A 20032-nucleotide genomic window follows, 5' to 3' on the forward strand; every position below is an offset into this window, starting at 1 on the left:
AGAAAAAGAATTATTTGTAATTTGGACCACAGAAGACAGCTGAAGTAGAATAAAGAGCGTAAAATGTGCTCAACGAGGAAAGGTCAGATGTATGAGGCAGGACCTAATAAGAAGGCCTTACTTTGCATTTGCTTGTGTACAAATCCTGCAGTGGTGGCGGCAGGGGATGGGAGGGTCATTTTTGCTCTGTATGAACTATTTCAGACCATCAATGATTTAGAATTTGTGACTCTTTCCATTGCCTTCATGAAGGGCCTAGTATACTGTACGTATACGTATTTACCCGCCATAAGAGGAAACTGGTATTTCCCTTTAAATGCAATGATTTGTGGATAGTAGGTCAAGTCAATAGTGTTTTACTCAACTGAATTTAAATTAAATTTAAAACTTCTTTTAGGAACAGTGGCTTTAATTTATAATAATTTAGTATTATTCACTTGTAAACCGAACAGAAACTTTCAGTCCTATTTTATAAACTGAAAGTCGGATCTGAATTTGGATCTTGGATATGCCACTAATCAGTTCTGTGACCCCAGGTTATTTATTTATTTAATTTCTGTAGCTCAACTGCCTTATCTGCAAAATGGGTACCCTGATATATACTACTTCCCAAGTGGTTATGTGGCTAAAAATGAGACATCACTCCATATAGAGGAGGCTAGCAGCCCTCGGCACAGAGAAGGAACTGATTAAATGTGAGTTCCCTCCCCATGTCCCTAGTGCACCATGATATAAAATGACATTTAGAATTTTAATTCAGGCAATTACTTAAGTAGTAATTGCTATTTGTATTTACATAGCTGCTTTGGTCCAAGAAGCTCAAAGGGCTTGCTAAATTTAGCATTTTAATAAATGTTTCATTTACATTCTGTTGATTCTGTTTACTCACACCAAAACTTGGAATTTTTTTAAAGCAAGACAGAAAGTTAGGAAACAAGACAACACCTTCCTATTTAGGGGTATCCCAGAGCTTTTGTCTATTTACCTAAAAGGTCAAGACTCCTTGTTCCTGTGAAATAAAGTTTGAGTAAGAGATTTGAATATATCTACTTCCTCTTACAGCTCCTTTTAGCTTCTGCCTGCTGAATTTGATGCCTACCACACTTCTCTGAGGCACTAACAGAGGTATATTTATTGCACCAATGAATTTATATATAATCAGCACAATAAACATTATTAAATTGTCGGCAGAAAATCAAAGCACGTAGTGCAGCACCAGTACTGAATTCTAATCATGCTGAATGTCCATGATTTCACAGGGACAGGATCTTAACAAGCCTTGATTTGAGCGCTGGCATCCGCCTCACAAATCACATGGGCCGCTCCTACCGTAACACTGCTGAATATTGATAAATGTCTCTACCCTGCGCAACAGGAAAGTGGCTTTCTATTGGCAATCTTTACCAAAGTGTGTTTTTTCCCTTCTCTACACTCAAGGGTTTACCCTGAATGATTTAATTATAATTTTCCTTGTGTAAGACAAATTAAAGAGAAGAGTAGGAGTGTCGTGCCAAGCACATTATTTATCTCCTTAACAGATTGCAGCTCACCAAACCCCAGAGCTGCTGCTGTGGCGGCTGCTCACAGGGGCTGCAAAATGCATGGGGTGAGAGTGGGAGAGATGCAGTTTTCCAAATGGCAATGGAAATCTACAACCCAGTGAGAGAATTAGACACACCGCTACTTTAAAAACAAACAAAAACTCTGGCAATGCTACCTTTTTCCAACATATTTTCTCCTAGACTATTCCCAGATCCTTTCAGGGAAAATCCTTAAAGCTGCTAATCCAAGGAGTTGCAGGGCCAGCTGCTCGTCCAGTTACTGCTCCCTGGGAATCCAGGGAAGAGTATACCCAGAAATCAAGGGAGAGCTGGCAAGGACACATGTCACAAACACCCTGTTAAGGAAGGCAGAAAATTTCTCTAAGGCAGTTACAAGAACATCCTGCTCAGTGTACACGAGAACATACTTTTGTAGTGACAACATTTTTCTTCTCTCTCTTTATTCTTTTCTTCCTTTTACTGTTTTCTACTATTTACACTGGGTATCACATAAGGAAATATTAAATCAAACCTCATAAGGTAATGGCATTTAATATTCATTTTAAATTCTTGCATACACACACATAAAGCTAACTAACATCTGATTTTTGAATGAACTGAATGATAAGCTTAAAACTGCTTAATTATTTTTAACTTCTTTTGTCTTGATAGATTCATTCAGTTAAGATGTGCTGATCAGGGGTTGAGGGTGTAGCTCAGTGGTAGAGAATGTACTTAGTATGTGCAAAGCCCTAGGTTCAATTCCCTATACCCAAACCAAAGAAAAATAAAATGAAACATGCTGACTAGAATTTTCTTTCACTCCAGGAACATCTAGGAAACTACCAGATAATATGGACCAAGAAAAATCAAGAGATTTAGTAGCATATAATTTTATAGATGCTTTCTCTTCACATGTGCAACTGGAGAATTTGGCCTGTTTTTACATCCACATTAAGGCTCATTGGGATCTGAATTCTTTTCTGATCCATAGTCTAATTTAGGCATGCAGTATAATGAAGATTAAGCATAACATTTGTGCAGACAAATAAGGACCATTAAAAAAAAACCAAACAAACTTAAGTCTCCTGGAATTAGACTGTCCCCTAGATCCATTTACTTCCAAATGTGCCTTAAGATACGAAAACAGCTATTCTTCTCTTGCTAGCCTCTTTGCTAATCACCTGACTGCAGATATATAACCTTTCACAATGAAACTGAATGCAGTGCATCTAAACAAGAAGAGTTTTCTATGTCACAAGAAATGTGCACAGGCTCCACAGCAGCTGATGAGATTCCAACAAATACCTTAAGTGCACCAGTCGGCATTTCTCAGTGGATGGCCTCCTACTCTGCCTATGGATAAAGATGTAATTCAATCACTCAGCAGCAAAGGGACAGCACCAACCTCTGGACTGGAAAATCAAGTACAACAAAGGATGACAGCCCAGAACCTTTCTTTAAAGCTATGTCAGGTTTTCTATTTTGGAAAAAAAAATAATGAAGATATCACAAGGGACTCCAAAGAGCAAGCTCAGATTGGCTTCCAGACATGCATACATATCTATCTCTACTGGAGACTGAAGTCACATTTCATCCAGTAGCTCCACACTGTCCACCATGCTATTGTTCAAATTCTTCTAAACCGTACGTTTAAAGTGCTTAAAAAGAATTTTAAAATTCTTCAATGTCTGCTATAAATATTTTTTAAAATCCTAAAGGATTGAGTTGCAAATTTTTGTTAAATCATATATTATCCTCATCTCTGATGGTTTCTATGCTCAAATGTAATACATATGTATGTGAGTATGTGCTTCTATCTGTATATGTATACATACAGTCATGTGTCTCTTAACTGAGATATGTCCTGAGAAATATGACTCTAGGCAACTTTGTTGATATATGGTCATCACAGAACGTACTTACACAGAACTGGATGGTTCAGCTTAACACACACCTAGGCTACTGGAAGGAGAGAGTATGTGTGGGGGTGGGGGTGTATGTGTGGTACAGCCTTCACTCCAAGGGATATGATGAACAAGACAGCATGAGATTAAATCAAGTACAAGAGAAATGATGCAATCAAGAGATGAGGTAAACATGGGATGGATGAGGCCAGCCTAACACAGCAACTATTTACAGTCAATTTTTTAAATAAGGAGTACACTCTAACAATTAAAAAATACAGTAAGTATATGAACTAGTAACGTGTTTGTTTATTATCATTATCGAGTATTATGTACTGCACATAAATGCATGTGCTATTCTTTTATGACTGGCTGCACAGGCTGGGTTAGCCCAGCATAACTGCAAATACATGAGTAATATACTGTGCTATCATGTCACAATGGCTACAGTGTCACTAGGTAATGGGAATTTTTCAGCTCCATTATAATCTTATGGGACCACCACTGCATATGTGATCTGCCACTGACCAAGACATTCTTTGGAACATGACTGTATGTACATTCAGATATTTTTCTGATATAAAGACACCTATCTAATTAAACCATTGGGCTCAGTGCTCAATATATGAGAACTGTATGAAATTATTTTTTAATTGCTTAACTGAAATATATAAATTTTTTTACCGAGTAATTTCTACTTAAAGACAAAACACAAAATCTGCTTTTTCCTGATGGAAATGGGATTTACTATCACATACTACTTTTAAGGTTTCTTCTGTGTGTGGAAGCTCTGCATATGAAATATAAGAAACAGTTTAAAAATAGTAAACTGAAAAGTTGTCAATTTTAGGAGCATTATATATTCTACATTTGAACAGCAATACTAATGCTTCAGGGTGCTAAGATACAATAACATGAATCAACAGCTTTATTTTCTAGAATTCCACGCTAACATGACATATTCCAGATCTCTAAACCAACTTCAGCTTCAACTAACATTCATGTGAACCTCAGGGCAATTAAGAAATACAAAGTCCTAACTTTCAAGTGGGAATACAGGGGATGAGACAATGCTGTGGTGTATTCACGATCAGAGAAACCATGCTGTAGGTGCCACGTGTGTACATACAATGCACGCTTCCACCTCTCCATCTTTCAGATCTTCTCTCAGTGCCTACACAGAAAAGGCCATGTGCTTTGGGGACACATGATGGAAAAGATGGGCTCCTAGGGGCCGGGGATTTAGCTCAGTGGTTCCAGCGCCTGCCTTGAAAGCGCAAGGTCCTGAGTTTGATCCCCGGTACCAAAAAAAAAAAAAGATGGGCTTCTCGCCTTTAAGCGGGGCAGTGTAGACTAACATAAGTTCTATGTTTTCTCAAACCACAATTCAAAATTGCCCACAGCAGACACTACCATTCCTTGGGAAGGTGCTTAGAGCCAAGGAATTCAGCTTGTATGGAGTGAGCACTTGGCAGAGGGAATCAGCCTGGAAGCCTTGAAATCCAACACATCCAATGAGAAACTTCAAGACTTCTGCCCAGGCTCCTAAGCTGAGAGATCTATAAAGGTGCTAATTCCATGCACTTTCAAAAGGTGAAAATAATTAGATGCTTTGCACAAAAACCATACGGAATATGTTTGAAAATAATTATATGCATACTGGAGTCACATTAATCCAATTTGGAATCACTGAGATATGCCCAGGCAAGGCCACCAGCCCCTCCCTGGTGAAAGACAGCAATGGATGCTGGACACATGGCCAAGGCTCATCCCTACCTTTCCCTCTTGGGAGTGTGGACTGACAGTTGTCCATTGGTAGAGGCATGTGGGTTCATTATCAAGGAGGTCTTGGAAGGTGCAGAGGAAGACACACATGTTGTGGTCAGATCCAAACTGCTGTGATTGTTGCCTGTAGTTTCTTCCGCACTATGAGCACTTGTCACTTCTTTCCAGAGCTGCTGCAGTTCTGTTGGAATCATGCCTGAAACAAACAAATTGGATAATTAAATCAATTAACAGCTAATTCCATCCTCTTCAAACAGTAATTAAATCAAAGAGTCAGTAAACAAAGCCTAGTGTTAGGGGTTTTTTTTGGTGTGTGCAGTTTTTTCCCCCTCCTGACCAAGGCAAATACGGTAGTAATAAGTGTGTCCTCCTACTGAGCAGCTGAGCTGAAGTGCCCTCATCACACATAACAGACACCCATGAAAAGGATTCAAAACACAATTATTTTGCAAAAGTATGCCTCCATCCATCTAAAATGCTGTTTCTCAAGTTTAGAAAAAAACCAGAGATGTTACTTTATTTTTAGACACAAAGAAAGGCTCAAAATAAATTTGTTCTACTATATTCTTATGACAACATGAACCACAAAATGAATAATTTTTGTGCTTAAGTCTTAAATGATGACAAATAGCTTTGTTATTAAATATAGTTTTTATTAATCACTTTTAGACATAAATTATGAATTCATACCGTCTTCCTGAAATGCTTTTCAACTTTGAACAGTCAAATTGATTATACTATGATTATTTCATTAACACACCTATCTTCCTCATTAATTTTGGTTTCTAGCACCACATGCTTAATTGATGGATGTGTCTACTGAGAAACTGTATAACTTTTTATACAAGTAACACTATTATTACTGTCATTTCTTAGATCAATGCTAATGAACCATTGCAGAATAAAATGAAAAAGTAAAATAAACTTGGAGTAATAAAAGTCTCTTGTTGTTTAAAGGAGTAAAAATGGACATAGGTTTTAAAAAGTGGGTATCACCTTTTTTTTTTTACAGAAGAAATATAATCACTATGTTAATCTCACTACTATGGGCCTCTCAGTCTTTATCCTGGCAGCATGTTTTGATAGCCCAAGATTTCCAAATCCTACTTCAATGCATATTCTAATACATACATGCATCAAAGAAAAAAGGTTCTGAATTGCAACTAACAACAGCAGCAGCTTCCACACACCCTGTATCTTATAAAGCAATTTCACATTAGAAAGGTCATCTAGATTGCAGTTTGTTGTTGCAATTAACTGCAACACAGTTATTCTAGAAAGCCTGCCATTTTCTTTGTGTACAGCAGCAAGCAGCCGAAACAGGCATGTTTCTTACCAAACCGAAGGTATTGAATTAAAAAAGAAGGCTGTGTGCATTATATCCATTTGAAACACATAATAAAAAATGCCAAGGTCTAAATTTAATTTATTTTTGTCATTTAGAATACAATAGATAGATAATCATCTCAACGTGATCAGCCAAACATCTTTACTTTGCTAAACTGTTAAAGATTTTAATTATGCCAGCATTGGAGAGCACTGGTCTAATGAGGCGATGGACTCCAGAGAATCCGAGTGGTTAAGAACTGTGAAATGAGTCTGATAGGATTTTTTTATATTCACCGTGGATCGTTTGCATATCAAAGAGGAGTAAATTATTGCACAGCAGACCAATAACCTTCCCGCCTTTCTGCAAGGCGCATTAACAAAAACAGTTGGTCTCTCCTAAAGGCTCTCCACAAAAATGTTCAAATGCTCAAGTGTTTGCAATTAATATATATTATAAAGCAGGTATCAAATGATAGATTAAGTGGTCAGATATTCTTAGAATGCATCTTCGACAGCCAAGTCAGTCAGTTTTCTTCTCCCTTCGTAAAAATCAAATGCCAATTATATTTTGATGGATTTTGTCCCAAATGAGCATTCAGTTATTAGACATATTCAATTATTACTTGTCCCCTGAAATTAAAACCTTGGAGGCAAATTAAACAACGGGAAAGGTCACTACACAATCCCATGTCCGGTTTTGCTACATCTGGGCTATTATTTTCCCGAAGCTTTCAAAGTGACAGGTGGGATGCACCTGTAGCAAGAGGGCCTGCCACTGTGCCTTGTACACTGACAATTACCTGTGAGTTCGGCTGACCCCCAGACCACTGTTTACCAAGTGGAAACAACAGCAAACAGGCCTATCAGCACAATGCTATAAAACCACACAAATCAACACCTATTTTTATTTTCTACTGTGTAAACACACGGAAAGAATAAACCACCAAGTTTTCAACTCAAACTAATTGATTTCTGGGCCAGCTGCATGGGAAGGACATTGTTCTAAGAACGACACGAACACTTTCCCTCTGAAAAGAGCAGAACTTTGAGGCTACTTCAAAAGTATACTGTTTACCCAGCAAATTAAGACAAAGATAAGTGCATTTACCACTTTTTACACCTAGAGTATACCAAAGCTCCTCTCCTTTCTTTTCATTCTAATAGGCTGGCAAAATTAGTAACTCACTGAGTAAAATCATTGATATTTTTGGGTCAAATCTCAATGTGGTAATTACATTTAAGAACATTCTCATCAGATTTTAACTGAAACACGGTCAAATTACTCCTGCTACCTACCAAAGGATGATGGAACTGGACAGCCAAGATCTCATGACAGAATTAAGACAGAAAAGTAAACTAGTAACTCATCAGACTAAATGGATATCCAATTTCTAGAAAGCATGCATTTCTTCCAAAATGGTAGCATCAAAACAATACCAAGCTAAACAAATCCATTAGTAGGTACATAACAAGCATGTAATTTTTACCCACCTATAGTTTACATTTTTGAAAATTAAAAGGTCAGAATGACAGTGAAAGAATACTTCTGGATGAAATTAATGGTTCTATGGAGAATCAGATGATGAAAGAGACCAGGGTGAAAATAAATATGCTGATTATGCAAAACAGAGAGAAGGCCCTACAATAGTAAAAACAATAAAAATTATCTCTCCATTTCATAATATAAAACCTTCAGAAAAGAAAAAAAAAGGGGTCTTTAAAATATCACTCTGTATTCCCATAGTTTGGCATTTACACACGGGTTTAAAGTAACTTAGCAAGGCCATGAACAGGCATGTAAAACCATTTTGATGATTTTATTATGAAGTGAGCATTACCAGCACCTTAAACACATAATCCCTGTGCCTTGCTACATTTCTGTTTTCAGGACAACTGATTCCTTCATTATAAAAGAAAATGCAGGCATGGGTGTAAAAAATGCATGTTGTGGGGACAGTTGACAGATTACTGTTCGTGGAATTCAATTTTATAACCTCAGGTATCACTGGCTCAAAGACAGAGTTGATCAACCTTTTTTTGTCCTTGTACATCGGTACCCAGGTGACCATGTTCAAGCAAGCAGAAAGTTGATTTAAACCTCGTAATGACATCAGTTTTAAGCCATCATCTCTCTGATAAAAAAGAATTGTGCTGTCGTCCAACACAACTGAATTCTCAAGCCACTTTGGATGAAGGGTTAGGGGAAAGAAAACCATCCTGATTCCAAAGAGATGGCAATAACCAAGTGGTTCCCTTTACTACAAATGCTTGACTTCAGAAATATTTACACTGACACTTATGCCATCTTGGACACACATGCAGACATCACTCAGATTTTAAATATGCTTTTTCCTAATGTTGCAGGGGCTAATAGTTACAGCAGGTAGCTAAGCATATCAATCAATGCCATGACTAGTGAATTACCTACCAGTGTCTCTGATATGTTACGGCAGAGATTACACTTCATGCATCACCACATTCATTTCTTTCACATTACATATGAGCTTGTCTTGTCACTGCCCAATTGCCCTCTTTTGGGCAGCTTAACTGATGTATCTTAACAATGAACCTTAGCAAACTTAATAGTACAGGAACGGTGGGAAAAGATGAGAGAGGGTGAAGCTTTGAGTTTAGCAGATGTGTCAGAAGAGCCTGCCACGTGTACAACAATAAACCAGAAGGTGTAATTAATTCACATTATAACATTGCAAAAACTCAAAATGTATTTGCCGATGTGTCCCTCCTTTTCCTTTTATGTTGATTAGTTATCAAATCTTTTATTTTGACAGCAGTGGAGGAGATACTGATCATGTACCAAGTAGCTGAGCTGTCATGGCAGAAAGATATGGAGGGTCAAGTGAGAAGTTGAAGGAGGTAACAGATTTGGTGGCAACACTGAAAGCGAACACAAAACACAAACCCCAGTGGGGGACCAAAGTTGGGTGTAGTTGACTCAAGAGAGGAGATTTATGCAGACACGCCTCCTCACCTGCTCCACTTGACACAAGTTAGTTGACAAATGACCCATGCTTTAAGTAACAAGGAGGAAGCTCCCCATTTTCAACCTTCTTCAGGTGGCACCTAAATCAAGACACCCTTAACTATTGCTACCTGCCATTAAGGCTCATAGCCACATACATCCAAAACCCTAGAGCCAAAAAGACCACAAGCATTGAGCAAGCAACTGAAATTTATGGTAACATGTAGACCCAGTCGTCTTTTGGTATCGGTGGGACCACTCTCTCCAATAACAAGATCCAAGGATGCTCAAGTGCTTTGGATATATAAATGGGTGTGGTATTTATCTGCCACCTATGTACATCCTCCTATGTACTTTAAATCACCTCTTCATTATTTAACGTGCCTAATATGATGTAAATAGTTGTTATAATGTATTAAGGGTATACTCAATGACAAGAAAAATGTCTGTATAAATATAGTAGAGATGGATTTTTTTAACCAAATATTTTCAATCCATGGTTGGTTGAATCTGCAAATACAGAAGTCATAGATAATGGAGGGTTAACTACATGGGACTAGGAAATATCTTTTAAAATGTAAGTGTGACACTTCTTCCTGTCTGTCTTTTTCCCTCCTTTTCTAGTTCTGAATAATACATCTGCTTTCATGTAAGTGCAAAAGTCACAGTTGCTTAAACTGAGAGGATATCCTAAAAACACCTAGAGTTTCCCTTTGTTTTGACATCCAACACCCTTGGGATACAATAGCAGTGGATTTTCAAAAGGAATTCATGAAATCTGTGAAATCTCATTCCTTTTCAGGGAATCCCCATTTGTGAAGAAGAACAGGAAATAGAAATGGTAACCTGCTCTGATGAGTGCACAACTAACTCAAAAAATCAACACAGCACTGTAAAAAGAAAGAAAAAAACAAAAGAAAGAAAGACAAAAGATAACCTTGGGTTTTGTAACAGAAAGAGAATGGTTTTCATCATTTACAGAAAAATAAACCTGTATTTATCCCTAGATTTTTAAAAAATGGCATTTTTATAAAGAACACTGCTAACATTTAAAACAGAACAAGTTACATGATACAAAATGTCTTACAATGGCTAATAGCCTTCCAGAAAATTCCTTTGTGGTTCCAAACTGTAATGCTCTAAGATTCCATTAAAATGTTCAGGGAGTACAAGGTAGCATTTGGTCCTCTTCCTCCCAAACTGTGCAGCCCTGGGTGCACTCTGATACGGGGAAACGTCTATACTCCCTCCCTCCACATTCTGGCAACAAGCAATTGAACTTTTACAAGGGCCCATCATTACTTAGCTCAGCTTTTTTGTTACAGTTCTTACATGTATGTTTTGAATGGACAATTTCCTGGATGATTGGCTGGTATGGGCTAAGCAACACCCTACCCCTTTGCCCAAAGTCTTCCCAAAGCTGCTTTCTGCATGACTAGTACATACCTTGTGGGAGAGGTTGAAGGGGAAGGGCAGGCTGCCCAGGCTGAATGGTTAGGAGGCCTTGGCGCTGCAAAGACAGGAGGTGCTGTTGCTGTAGCTGCTGCATTTGTAAGAGTTGCTGCTGAAAAGCCAACTGCTGGGTAGCCACCTGCTGTTGCTGGAAGAGAGCCAGAGAACAAAAATGAGACGGCTACTTCCCAAGGAAGGTTAAAAGTATGCAGGCTTCATGACTCACCATCATCATCCAATACTGACACTGGTCACTAGAGCAAGATGTGGACTGCTTAATGTTAAGGCTTGAAAGGGACAGGAACACAACACCCCTGAAGGGAAGTAGATTTACCTTTCTGCTGCCTGCTGTCATAGGAAAAGACTTCCTCCATGGAGCTGGCTTTCTCTATAGTTGCAAAAGCCTGCCTTTAGTAGTCAATGTGTGAACTTAGAGACTTTGAAATCCTTAATTATTCACACTAGAGAGAAGACCACATCACTCTGGTCTGGAGGGATTTGAACCCTGGACCTTTGAGGTGTAAAAGAAGGAAGTGCCTCCCTCCAGGTCTGCACCAGCAGGAGCCTTTAACTACTCTGTTTATCACATCTGACATAAATAAATGAGAAAAAATCAGACCTTTGAAGAAGAAAAACTTCATCTAATATTGTTAATTAGCCATGACAAATGATGAAATAACATTGTAAATCTTTCATAGAAACAGCCACTAGATTTTAATTACACACATTCATAATTTAGCAAACAACATCACACTCAACTGTGAGTGTTTAATGTGAACGAGAGACTCTAAGCTTCAGATGCCTTAACTTGGCTTTAGACTCAGAAACCCCTAGGTTTGCCTGCTGGTCCTCCTTCCCTGGCCAGCTTTGTTCTTGAAAAGAAGGGGCTTTACCATATGATAAATATCTTGTTGTTGATTGGATAATGACAGAAGGAAAACTTTTGTTGTGTAAAACATCAATACATCATTCCTGTGTTTAGCAGGCCTTGCTGCAGCCAAAAAAAATTAATGTAGATTTCCTCAGTAATTATCTGAGTGATAGAAAGATAATACAGTGCAGTAGTACAATAAATAGAAGGAAATTATCTAATATCCTTAATCTGCTAGGAATCATATCGAGGTGGAGGTCTTGGCCACATTATAGTTAACAATTAGAAAGGAAAATTAACTCTTCCCAAACTGAAACCAAAAAGAAGATTCCTCAAGAAAAGAAGAAAGTCTCCCTAATTCTGGATATAATTTTTAAGATGATCAGAGACTTTTAGAACTAAAAAGAATCCCCAGCCCTTTCAGTGCATGTGTGTTCTTCTGGTTAATAACTATACTTTAACAACAACTGCATTCACTTAACTTAACGCATGACCTTGATCTGATACATCCATAAAATGGTATGTATACCAAGACCTTCTGATGCAAAGTTCAAAGGAAGAGAAAAATGGTGGTTTCCTTTCGGTCTCCATGTAGTTTATTTTACAGTAAAAACCATCATTCTCATATTAGCAACCAATTTCAGACTTACTACCATGCCACTGAGAAAGTTAATTGAGTTTCACTCCAAAAAACAAATTCTATACCACTAACAACAAAAATTTAAATAAATTTAAATGAAAAACCAGTGTTTTCATTTTAAGAACAGCATGCATAAAATGATCCAATTGTTTTCACCCCTTCCCAAGTTATCACATTAATGTAAAACCCAGTGATAGTTATATTCATGTCAAAATGATTTTTTCACTTATTCAACACATATTAACTCAAAATAATAAAAAAGGTAAGGAAGAAGAAAAAAAATCAACATAATAAAAGATCGGGGATTAGCTCTTCTTGAAGTAGAATATGATGGGGGCTTGGAGGTTTTGGGGAGGATACTTCCTGCCTTACTGTAAATGAAATGTTTAAAAATTGTGTATTTATATAAAATGACTGATGCCTTTTCTGTTGTCTCTGTGGTCATCCCTAGGAAAAGCTCATGAAAGCTGTCCACATTTGAAAAGCCAGGATATAAAAGTATACAAGGCCCATTGTCCAAAGAAAGAATTTAAAAGCAACACTGGTTGCCAAACTGTGCTCCCCACCCAGTTACCAAACACAGGATACCAGTCCATTTGTTTACTTCTCACAATTGAATGCATACAAAAAAGGTCTCCACACAGTCTCCTGACAGGTCAGTAGTCAGTGTTAAAATGCTAAAATGCCCTGATAAACCCTGCATTTAGGATCCCCTCCCTAGTGCTGCAGTCAAAGGTCTGTTTTCCTTTCTTTGGCTACTCCCTACTGCCTAACATAAACTGTCATAACTGCCCAGGACAAACGGCTCTTTTAAAACAATCAACTTAGCCTACTTCACCCGCACAGGATGGCATTTTTTTTTTTTTGGTAGCGTGATTCAAAATCAATTCTGCTGTCTATTTTTCATACCACTCTCCACCCAATATGAAGGAGCAATTGCTTCAATGGTTGTTTTGGGTTACAACTTCCACCCTACCAATAAACATCTGTCTTCTAAGGGAGGTCCTATGTCTTACCCAATGTGGAGCCAAACTTTCCCACCGAAACATCTCAAGACAACTTTAGGCAAAAAGACAATAAAGGTACACTGCACTGGCCAAGGGTCTAGTGTCGTATTACAGAAGTAATGAAAACAGGGTAAAAAGAAGGGAGGAAAAAACTGATGACACAAATAATTAGCCACTAGTGACTAGGGATTCAGTAAATTAATATACTTGTTCCATCTGTCAGAGTCCAAGTTTGAACCTTGTTAAAATCATAATCCCTGGGCTACATCCTGAAGATGTCTCCATGTGACTCCATTTCATTTGAGCATACAACCACTGTTAACAACAGGTCTGGGCCAACCCACTGGTACCATAAATACTTAGTGAAATCCAAGGAGACCTAGTGGTCCGCTTCCCTCTAGGGATATCCTGGGTTACCTGGGCCCGAGGAACAGATGACAAAGATGTGGACCCCTAGACATGCTAAAACTGCTGCTACAATGTCTTGCCCTCTCCTCCTGCAGACACCAAGTATTCTCTTTGCCCACACTCTTGTCCAAAATTCAGACACTGGCATCATCTCTGTGCTCCCCTTCCTGACAGCAGCAATTTGGGAGAGTTAACTTTTATCCTTCTTTTTGCTGTGTAACTTTCCCCTTCACATTTCTTTATCAGCCCTTGGAGCTCATCTGAACTTTCATGTTCTCCCAGCGTGCAGACGTGCATTCCAAACTATGTCTAACAGACCAAATAAGAGGTTAATAAGAAGTGGCAATAGAAAGGAAAAACACAATCCCTGGTAACTGATAAGAATGACAGTGGCAGCCCTTTTTTGTTTGTCTTCAAATATAGAGTTAAAGATCTTAAAAAAACTAAATTTTGATGCCTTTGAAAAGAAAGAAGCACAAAATAACAACAGGGGGTTATTGCCTGCAAGCCACAGGGGAGAAACTCCATAATTCTTATTCTCCCTTTTGAAGGCTGTTAGAAATCTGATTCAAAAAAGCAACAGCAGAAGGGGAAACCTCTTGAGGCTGTAACCATTTCCTGTGATCATGCATAATGTGCTTCAAAAGTGGGTTTTTACCAATTCTGTTGATCAATTGCACCTCCTTCATATCCCTTCTTTTTTCTGCTGTGTTTACATCTGATGTGACTCAATGACAAGCACTGTCTGAGACTGTGAAACAGGCCTGTCATGTTGATTTATGGGCGCATCAAACCACAACTTGTCCAAACTGAAGCTCGCAGTTCATTAATTAGAGAGTTGTGACTTTGAAGTCAGCTTTCAGACTGTGGTTTTTAACATTTGGCTTAATTTATATGCTCTTGAATGTGGATCTCTAAGGAAAAAAACTGAAATTCCCTTCTTGTCTTTGAACTTCTTTTGACCGCACAATAATCATTTCTTTGTCCAGAGTGATGCCTGCAATCCCAGAGTCATTAACGTGCATTGAACTGCCACTGATGAGTAAGCCCTGCTGAATTAGAAAAACAGCCAGCAAAACAAAGCTGAGAGCCTTCTGCACAGTGATATCTCACAATTACATGCCTTCCCTCCCTGTGCCATTTCCATTTTAATTACTGTTAGTCCTTTAGATTTACATTTTAGACACTTTTTAATCTGTTCCCTTTTTTATTATAGCAGCACCCGGTGGTAGCGCACCACTGTACTTAAGGTTGTGTCAGCATTTTCATTAAAACCCCTCCTCTCTTTCACCCCAAAACTGCCCCTACTCTGCAGGGGTTTACAGGCAGGCTGTTAAACAGGACTCCAGGGTGAAAACTTGGCAGAGCACAGAAATGGGCCCAGTTTGTATGAAGCGAGGAGCCAGACCAGGGAGAAAGTCTGGGTCACACCTCAATGGTAAAATTAGCTCTGCCCAGCATCCCCACTCATGTGAGGGATAGGGACATGGAAAGACACACAGAGAGACAGCTTCAAGAAACAAAGTGGCTAACTGCTTAGGGCTAGTGAAGAAGCCATGAAAGAGTGGATGGGGAGCTTATAGAATTATAAATGTGAGAACTCTGGACTGGAGGACAGGCACCGTAATGTATGCAAGCATGTGGGTACTCACAGGAAGGGGAGCCTCACCCACATGGTACTGAACAGAAGGTGAGATGGAAGCCCCTGGGGAGGCTTCATCAGGTAAGGGACTCATACTGTTGCCTAGTTGGGTGGTGTGGCAGAATGCAGTGACTTACGAACACTACAAAGTACTGAGTAAAGAGAAGCTACTAAAGTGTACTAGTTTTTCCCAGAAAAATACAAATGACGCAAGCCAGGTTGTCCCCTAATTTTAACTCATGCTGTCTAATGCATCCCTTTAGCAATGGCCATAGCTACAACTTGTAGAAAGAAGCTGAGTAACAGTGGATGGGGATGTGTAATCGTCTCTTGTTCGTACAACAGGAGAAAGGCTATTCTTTCAATGGAAAAAGCCATCACCACATGCCCAAACTCTCTGGGATAGAAAAAAATTATGTGGGTACCCCAGTAAAATTTTACTGAGACTATTTCCTCCCCCCAGTTCCATCCTGGCCCTCAGTGGCACTGGCATAGCACGGGCCCAGTATGTTCTGCTCATGGTCTCGCATGCACCCCTCACACAGGTAAACATGCAATGATGGTATAAAATATGTGGCAGCGAGCAAATGGAACCCAGAAAAATCTGAGAGAAAACAGGACAATAACTCTTGGTTTGAAAGCTGAGAACCGATAGAGTCAGCTCAGTTGTGCAATCATTTAAAAGATGAATGACAGTTTAATAGCCACTAGATAGTCCTCTGGGATCTGTGGTTTGAAAGTAAAATATGTATTGTCGGTACCTCTTTAGGCTGTTTTCCAGCATGTTGTTGTTGTAAAAGTTGAAGCTGCAACTGTTCCTGTTGTTTTTTATAAAACTCTTGAAGCTGCTGCTACAAAAGAAAAGAGAGGACAGTAAGTAACCAAGGGCAGCGCCGATCCACTGTCCCTTTTGGTGCCATATACAAACTGTGATTTGAAAAATAGCATCCTTTTATCTGTAATGGCCTGACCTTTAGTTTGAAACTCAACAATAAATTCCACACACACTGACTATTCTTGCCATTATTGTTTGAGAAGTAATCTCTAAAATGAACTGATGAAAAACATACCATTTTCTACACAAACTAATTAAAATAAGGCAAGGAATGACCTTTGATTGTACAACAAAGCTGAAATGCCCTGGCTGAGAGAGTCTGGTGAATCTCCACTATGTGCTGCCTAAGCGATGAGTGGTGGGCAGTGGAGAATGCTGGGCAGTGTGTGCACAGTGTTGGGAGCTCCTCAGCTTCCTGTCCCCTCTGTCCCCTGTCACAGTACTCAAAATCTCATTGGGTGGGTTCTTGTGACCAAGTCTGAATATTTGGTCCCAGAGGTACAATGACACCTAGAAGTTTATTACAACATGAACATATACTGAAGAAGGAAAGTCAACTCTGCACCTTAAAATTAACCAAAGTCAAAAATGCTGTTTTATGTTAAGGAAAAAAAAAATTTTGTAAGCTTCTGAGTTGAAATGGGGACTTCAAGAGCTGTCATAGTTAAACCTGCTCCCAACGTGCTCCTCGTTTTGCTTTGATTCACACCATTTAGAAGCCTCTGGGCTTACCAAATAAAAGAGTGTAAAGCCACGTAAGCCTAAGAGATCTTTTTCTACCAAGTCCAATTACAGTGCTAATCTCAGTCCGTTGGGTGCTCTCTGGGGCCAAACTCTGGCCACTCTGGGAGGCAGGCTCCCACCCTTCAGGGATGAAATGCAATCCATAAGTGGAGACTGGACTGTGTTTTTCCCTGCTCACCCTGCCCAGATAACTGGCTCTTCAATGGCAAAGCAGCAGCTCAGGTGGAGGGGGATTGTGAATGGAGACCTAAGGACCTGGGTTCTGGGGGGGCAGGAGGAAGAAAAAGGACAATTACCTGTTGAAGCATGAGGGCCTGCTGCTGCTGGAGGAGAACCTGGAGCTGCTGAGGGCTCAGCACTTGTTGCTGGAGGATCTGCTGCATTTGCTGGGGAGTGATAACTTGAGGTGTCATCATAGCCACTGACACGGGAACCTAGAATGTTAGTGAAAGATCAATAGGAAGCCAGAAAACCATAAGCATGAAACCTTCTAGGTTCACAGACTGGCTGCCATTACCTTGCTTAAAGAATTAATCAATTTCCCATGCAAAATGCATTTATCCACAGGGGATGGAGAGACAAATCCTATGTCATCTATTATGGAGATTATTATTACTATTATTTTGAGGTGTTGGAAATCGAACCCAGGCCCTTACCCATGCTAGGCAAATGGACTACCACTGATCTACAACTCAAACCCTCAAGCTTATTTCACATAAAGAAAAATAAAAGAAAATCCTGCAGCCCTGACTGAGAGTCCAAGCAGTCTTGCAAGGAGACCAGGAGGTCTGCTTTATTAAGTATTAAGAAATACTTAATAAATGCTATCTAGATTTAAGGATATAGCAATTTTAATTTCTTATTAGGAACAAGTCTTTGGTTGAATGAGCTGTGAGAAGTTAACCCAAACTTGAATGTAAATGGGAGCCAATAGCTCTGAAGGTGGAGCTAATATGGCCCACTTCCACTGTGTACAGTGATTTGAAGAACAATCAATGAATCTTAGTGTTGTGTGAGGGGACCCTGGATGCACCTTTGAACTTAAAACATAGACCCTTCATATGACGCCTTTTACCCTTCCTTATTGGCCCAGCACACAGATGTCTCAATTCTTTCATATTATGTGCGATACCATTAAAAGCCGCTTTCCATGACATTTCGGTGACAAACAGCTACAGTGATGAACTTGATAGCATTTCATATTTGCAACTGTTAACACGTTTCTGCACGGGCATCTTTGCAAGGAACCTGCACACTGTATCTGAAAGGATGATGTCTTGTTCAGATAAAACACTGACATTAAAATGACAGGCTGTCTTGGCCAAGGTTACACAAATTGTATTCAAGCGGATACCTAATGACAATGCTATGAATTCTGCAAGCTTTCTAGAATGTAATTTAGCTATTCAAAATAATCACTGCACTTGTGTTTAATTTGCAGACTACATGAGAACCATTTTGTCAGTCCCCGTAATGCAAGAAGACTATTTTATGAAAAATCACCCCCCAAATAAAAAGATAAGGAAAGAAAAAACAATGAAAGAAAAGACAAAATCTGTATGTCTTCTCAGAGTAATATTTAAGCATCTTACTTTTCTTTGGTTTCTAATCAAACATGTGACAGCAAGAAGCTAGAAGGAGTAAAGGATATACTTTGTTAAAAAGGATCTGCTGTCATCTCATGTATTACAATAAAAGGTAATAACATGTTTTGCACTTTGCCTGTGTGCCACTTAAAAAAAAAAAATTCGGCAGACAATAGCTGATCAGAAGATAAAAGAATTAAAAAATCTTTCAGGGGAACAGTAAGCAAAAGGGAGAAATGCAGTATTAATTTTATGTAACATAATGTCTTAATATGCAGTTTATCTTGACTTTTTCACATGATTTGTCCTGTCATTTGCATAGCGAGTTCTCATTCCTAATTTCACAGTCATTATGCACTGATGTCCCGATTTCTCAGCATCACTAATTTTGATGAACTAAAAATGCTTCCTGAAGGTCAGATTCATGTACAGTGAACATTCTCCATGGTTGTTGTGGGTGTATTTTGTGTGTAAGGATGTTGATGTGCAAGTTTCACATGTTTAGAAAACACTAGGTAGAACATTCAAAAAATTTCATTAACCTAACTCTGGAAGGTCACCCATGAATTCTTCCTTTTGCAGTGGCTTTTTAAGTGTAGATGTAGATACACTGTAATTTAAAACAGATGGGCATGTCGGAGTATTTTTTTATATGTAAAAAGGGACAGATGTATATGAATGGATAAATTATCCTTTTAAAAAGATAATTTGCAGCATAAAATATCATCAATGATTGGAACAGTGCACTTCCATTCAGTCTAGGGCAAACGCCAAGAAGACATTATCAAAACATCTAACCATCTACAAATTAATTCCAACTGCCCAACTGTGTCTTAATAGAGAAACTTTGAATTTTTAAGTATGTGTTTGTTAGATGCCAATCACTATCTTTTGAGCTGCTAAAGCCAACATATCACAATAGAAGTTTACTTTTCCTTGAGAGTTGCATCATCATTTGGGGAGGTTTGATTAAGCAAACAAAAGCACCATGTTTAAGGTTTCTTTTTTCCTCTGCATTTCTTGGATGATGTACAATATAAATATTCTTGAGCCAAATTTCTGATGGTGATGAATAGGAAGACAGACAGGAACAGGGTGGTGTAAAATCTAAACTGGTAATGAACATGAACTTAACAGAGTTTTAGGAGAAATCAGCAAAGAAATGATCCCTACCATAGTTTTTTAAAGAGCTACAGAAGTCTTATGTTAGAAAGGAACACAATTGTGAACTTTTAGGGGTGACGAAAAAGCCCGCATTTTGAAAAACGTAGTCACACAGATGTACAAGCATAAAACTGTCAAAAC

At 38.7% G+C, this 20032-nt stretch overlaps 1 protein-coding gene across 13 annotated transcripts in view; it reads right to left on the minus strand.

The window, feature by feature from the left end:
- Foxp1 (forkhead box P1) overlaps window positions 1–20032 on the minus strand; it is a 471410-nt gene that overhangs the window by 75160 nt on the left and 376218 nt on the right. For 12 of the 13 annotated variants that reach the window (XM_087181343.1, XM_087181341.1, XM_087181338.1 and 9 more), the window contains 4 exons: window positions 17438–17575; window positions 16324–16413; window positions 10989–11142; window positions 5225–5429 (listed from right to left, as the gene is read on the minus strand). In XM_087181343.1, coding sequence (XP_087037469.1) covers window positions 5225–5429; window positions 10989–11142; window positions 16324–16413; window positions 17438–17575 — 587 coding nt within the window. The remainder of the gene's footprint in view (window positions 1–5224; window positions 5430–10988; window positions 11143–16323; window positions 16414–17437; window positions 17576–20032) is intronic. The other variant, XM_021266033.2, reaches the window with a different exon arrangement.

The sequence above is a fragment of the Heterocephalus glaber genome, unplaced genomic scaffold (genome assembly GCF_053883595.1).
Source record: "Heterocephalus glaber isolate CG9 unplaced genomic scaffold, H.glaber_assembly_v1.0 deba00001472, whole genome shotgun sequence".
Lineage (NCBI taxonomy): Eukaryota > Metazoa > Chordata > Mammalia > Rodentia > Bathyergidae > Heterocephalus > Heterocephalus glaber.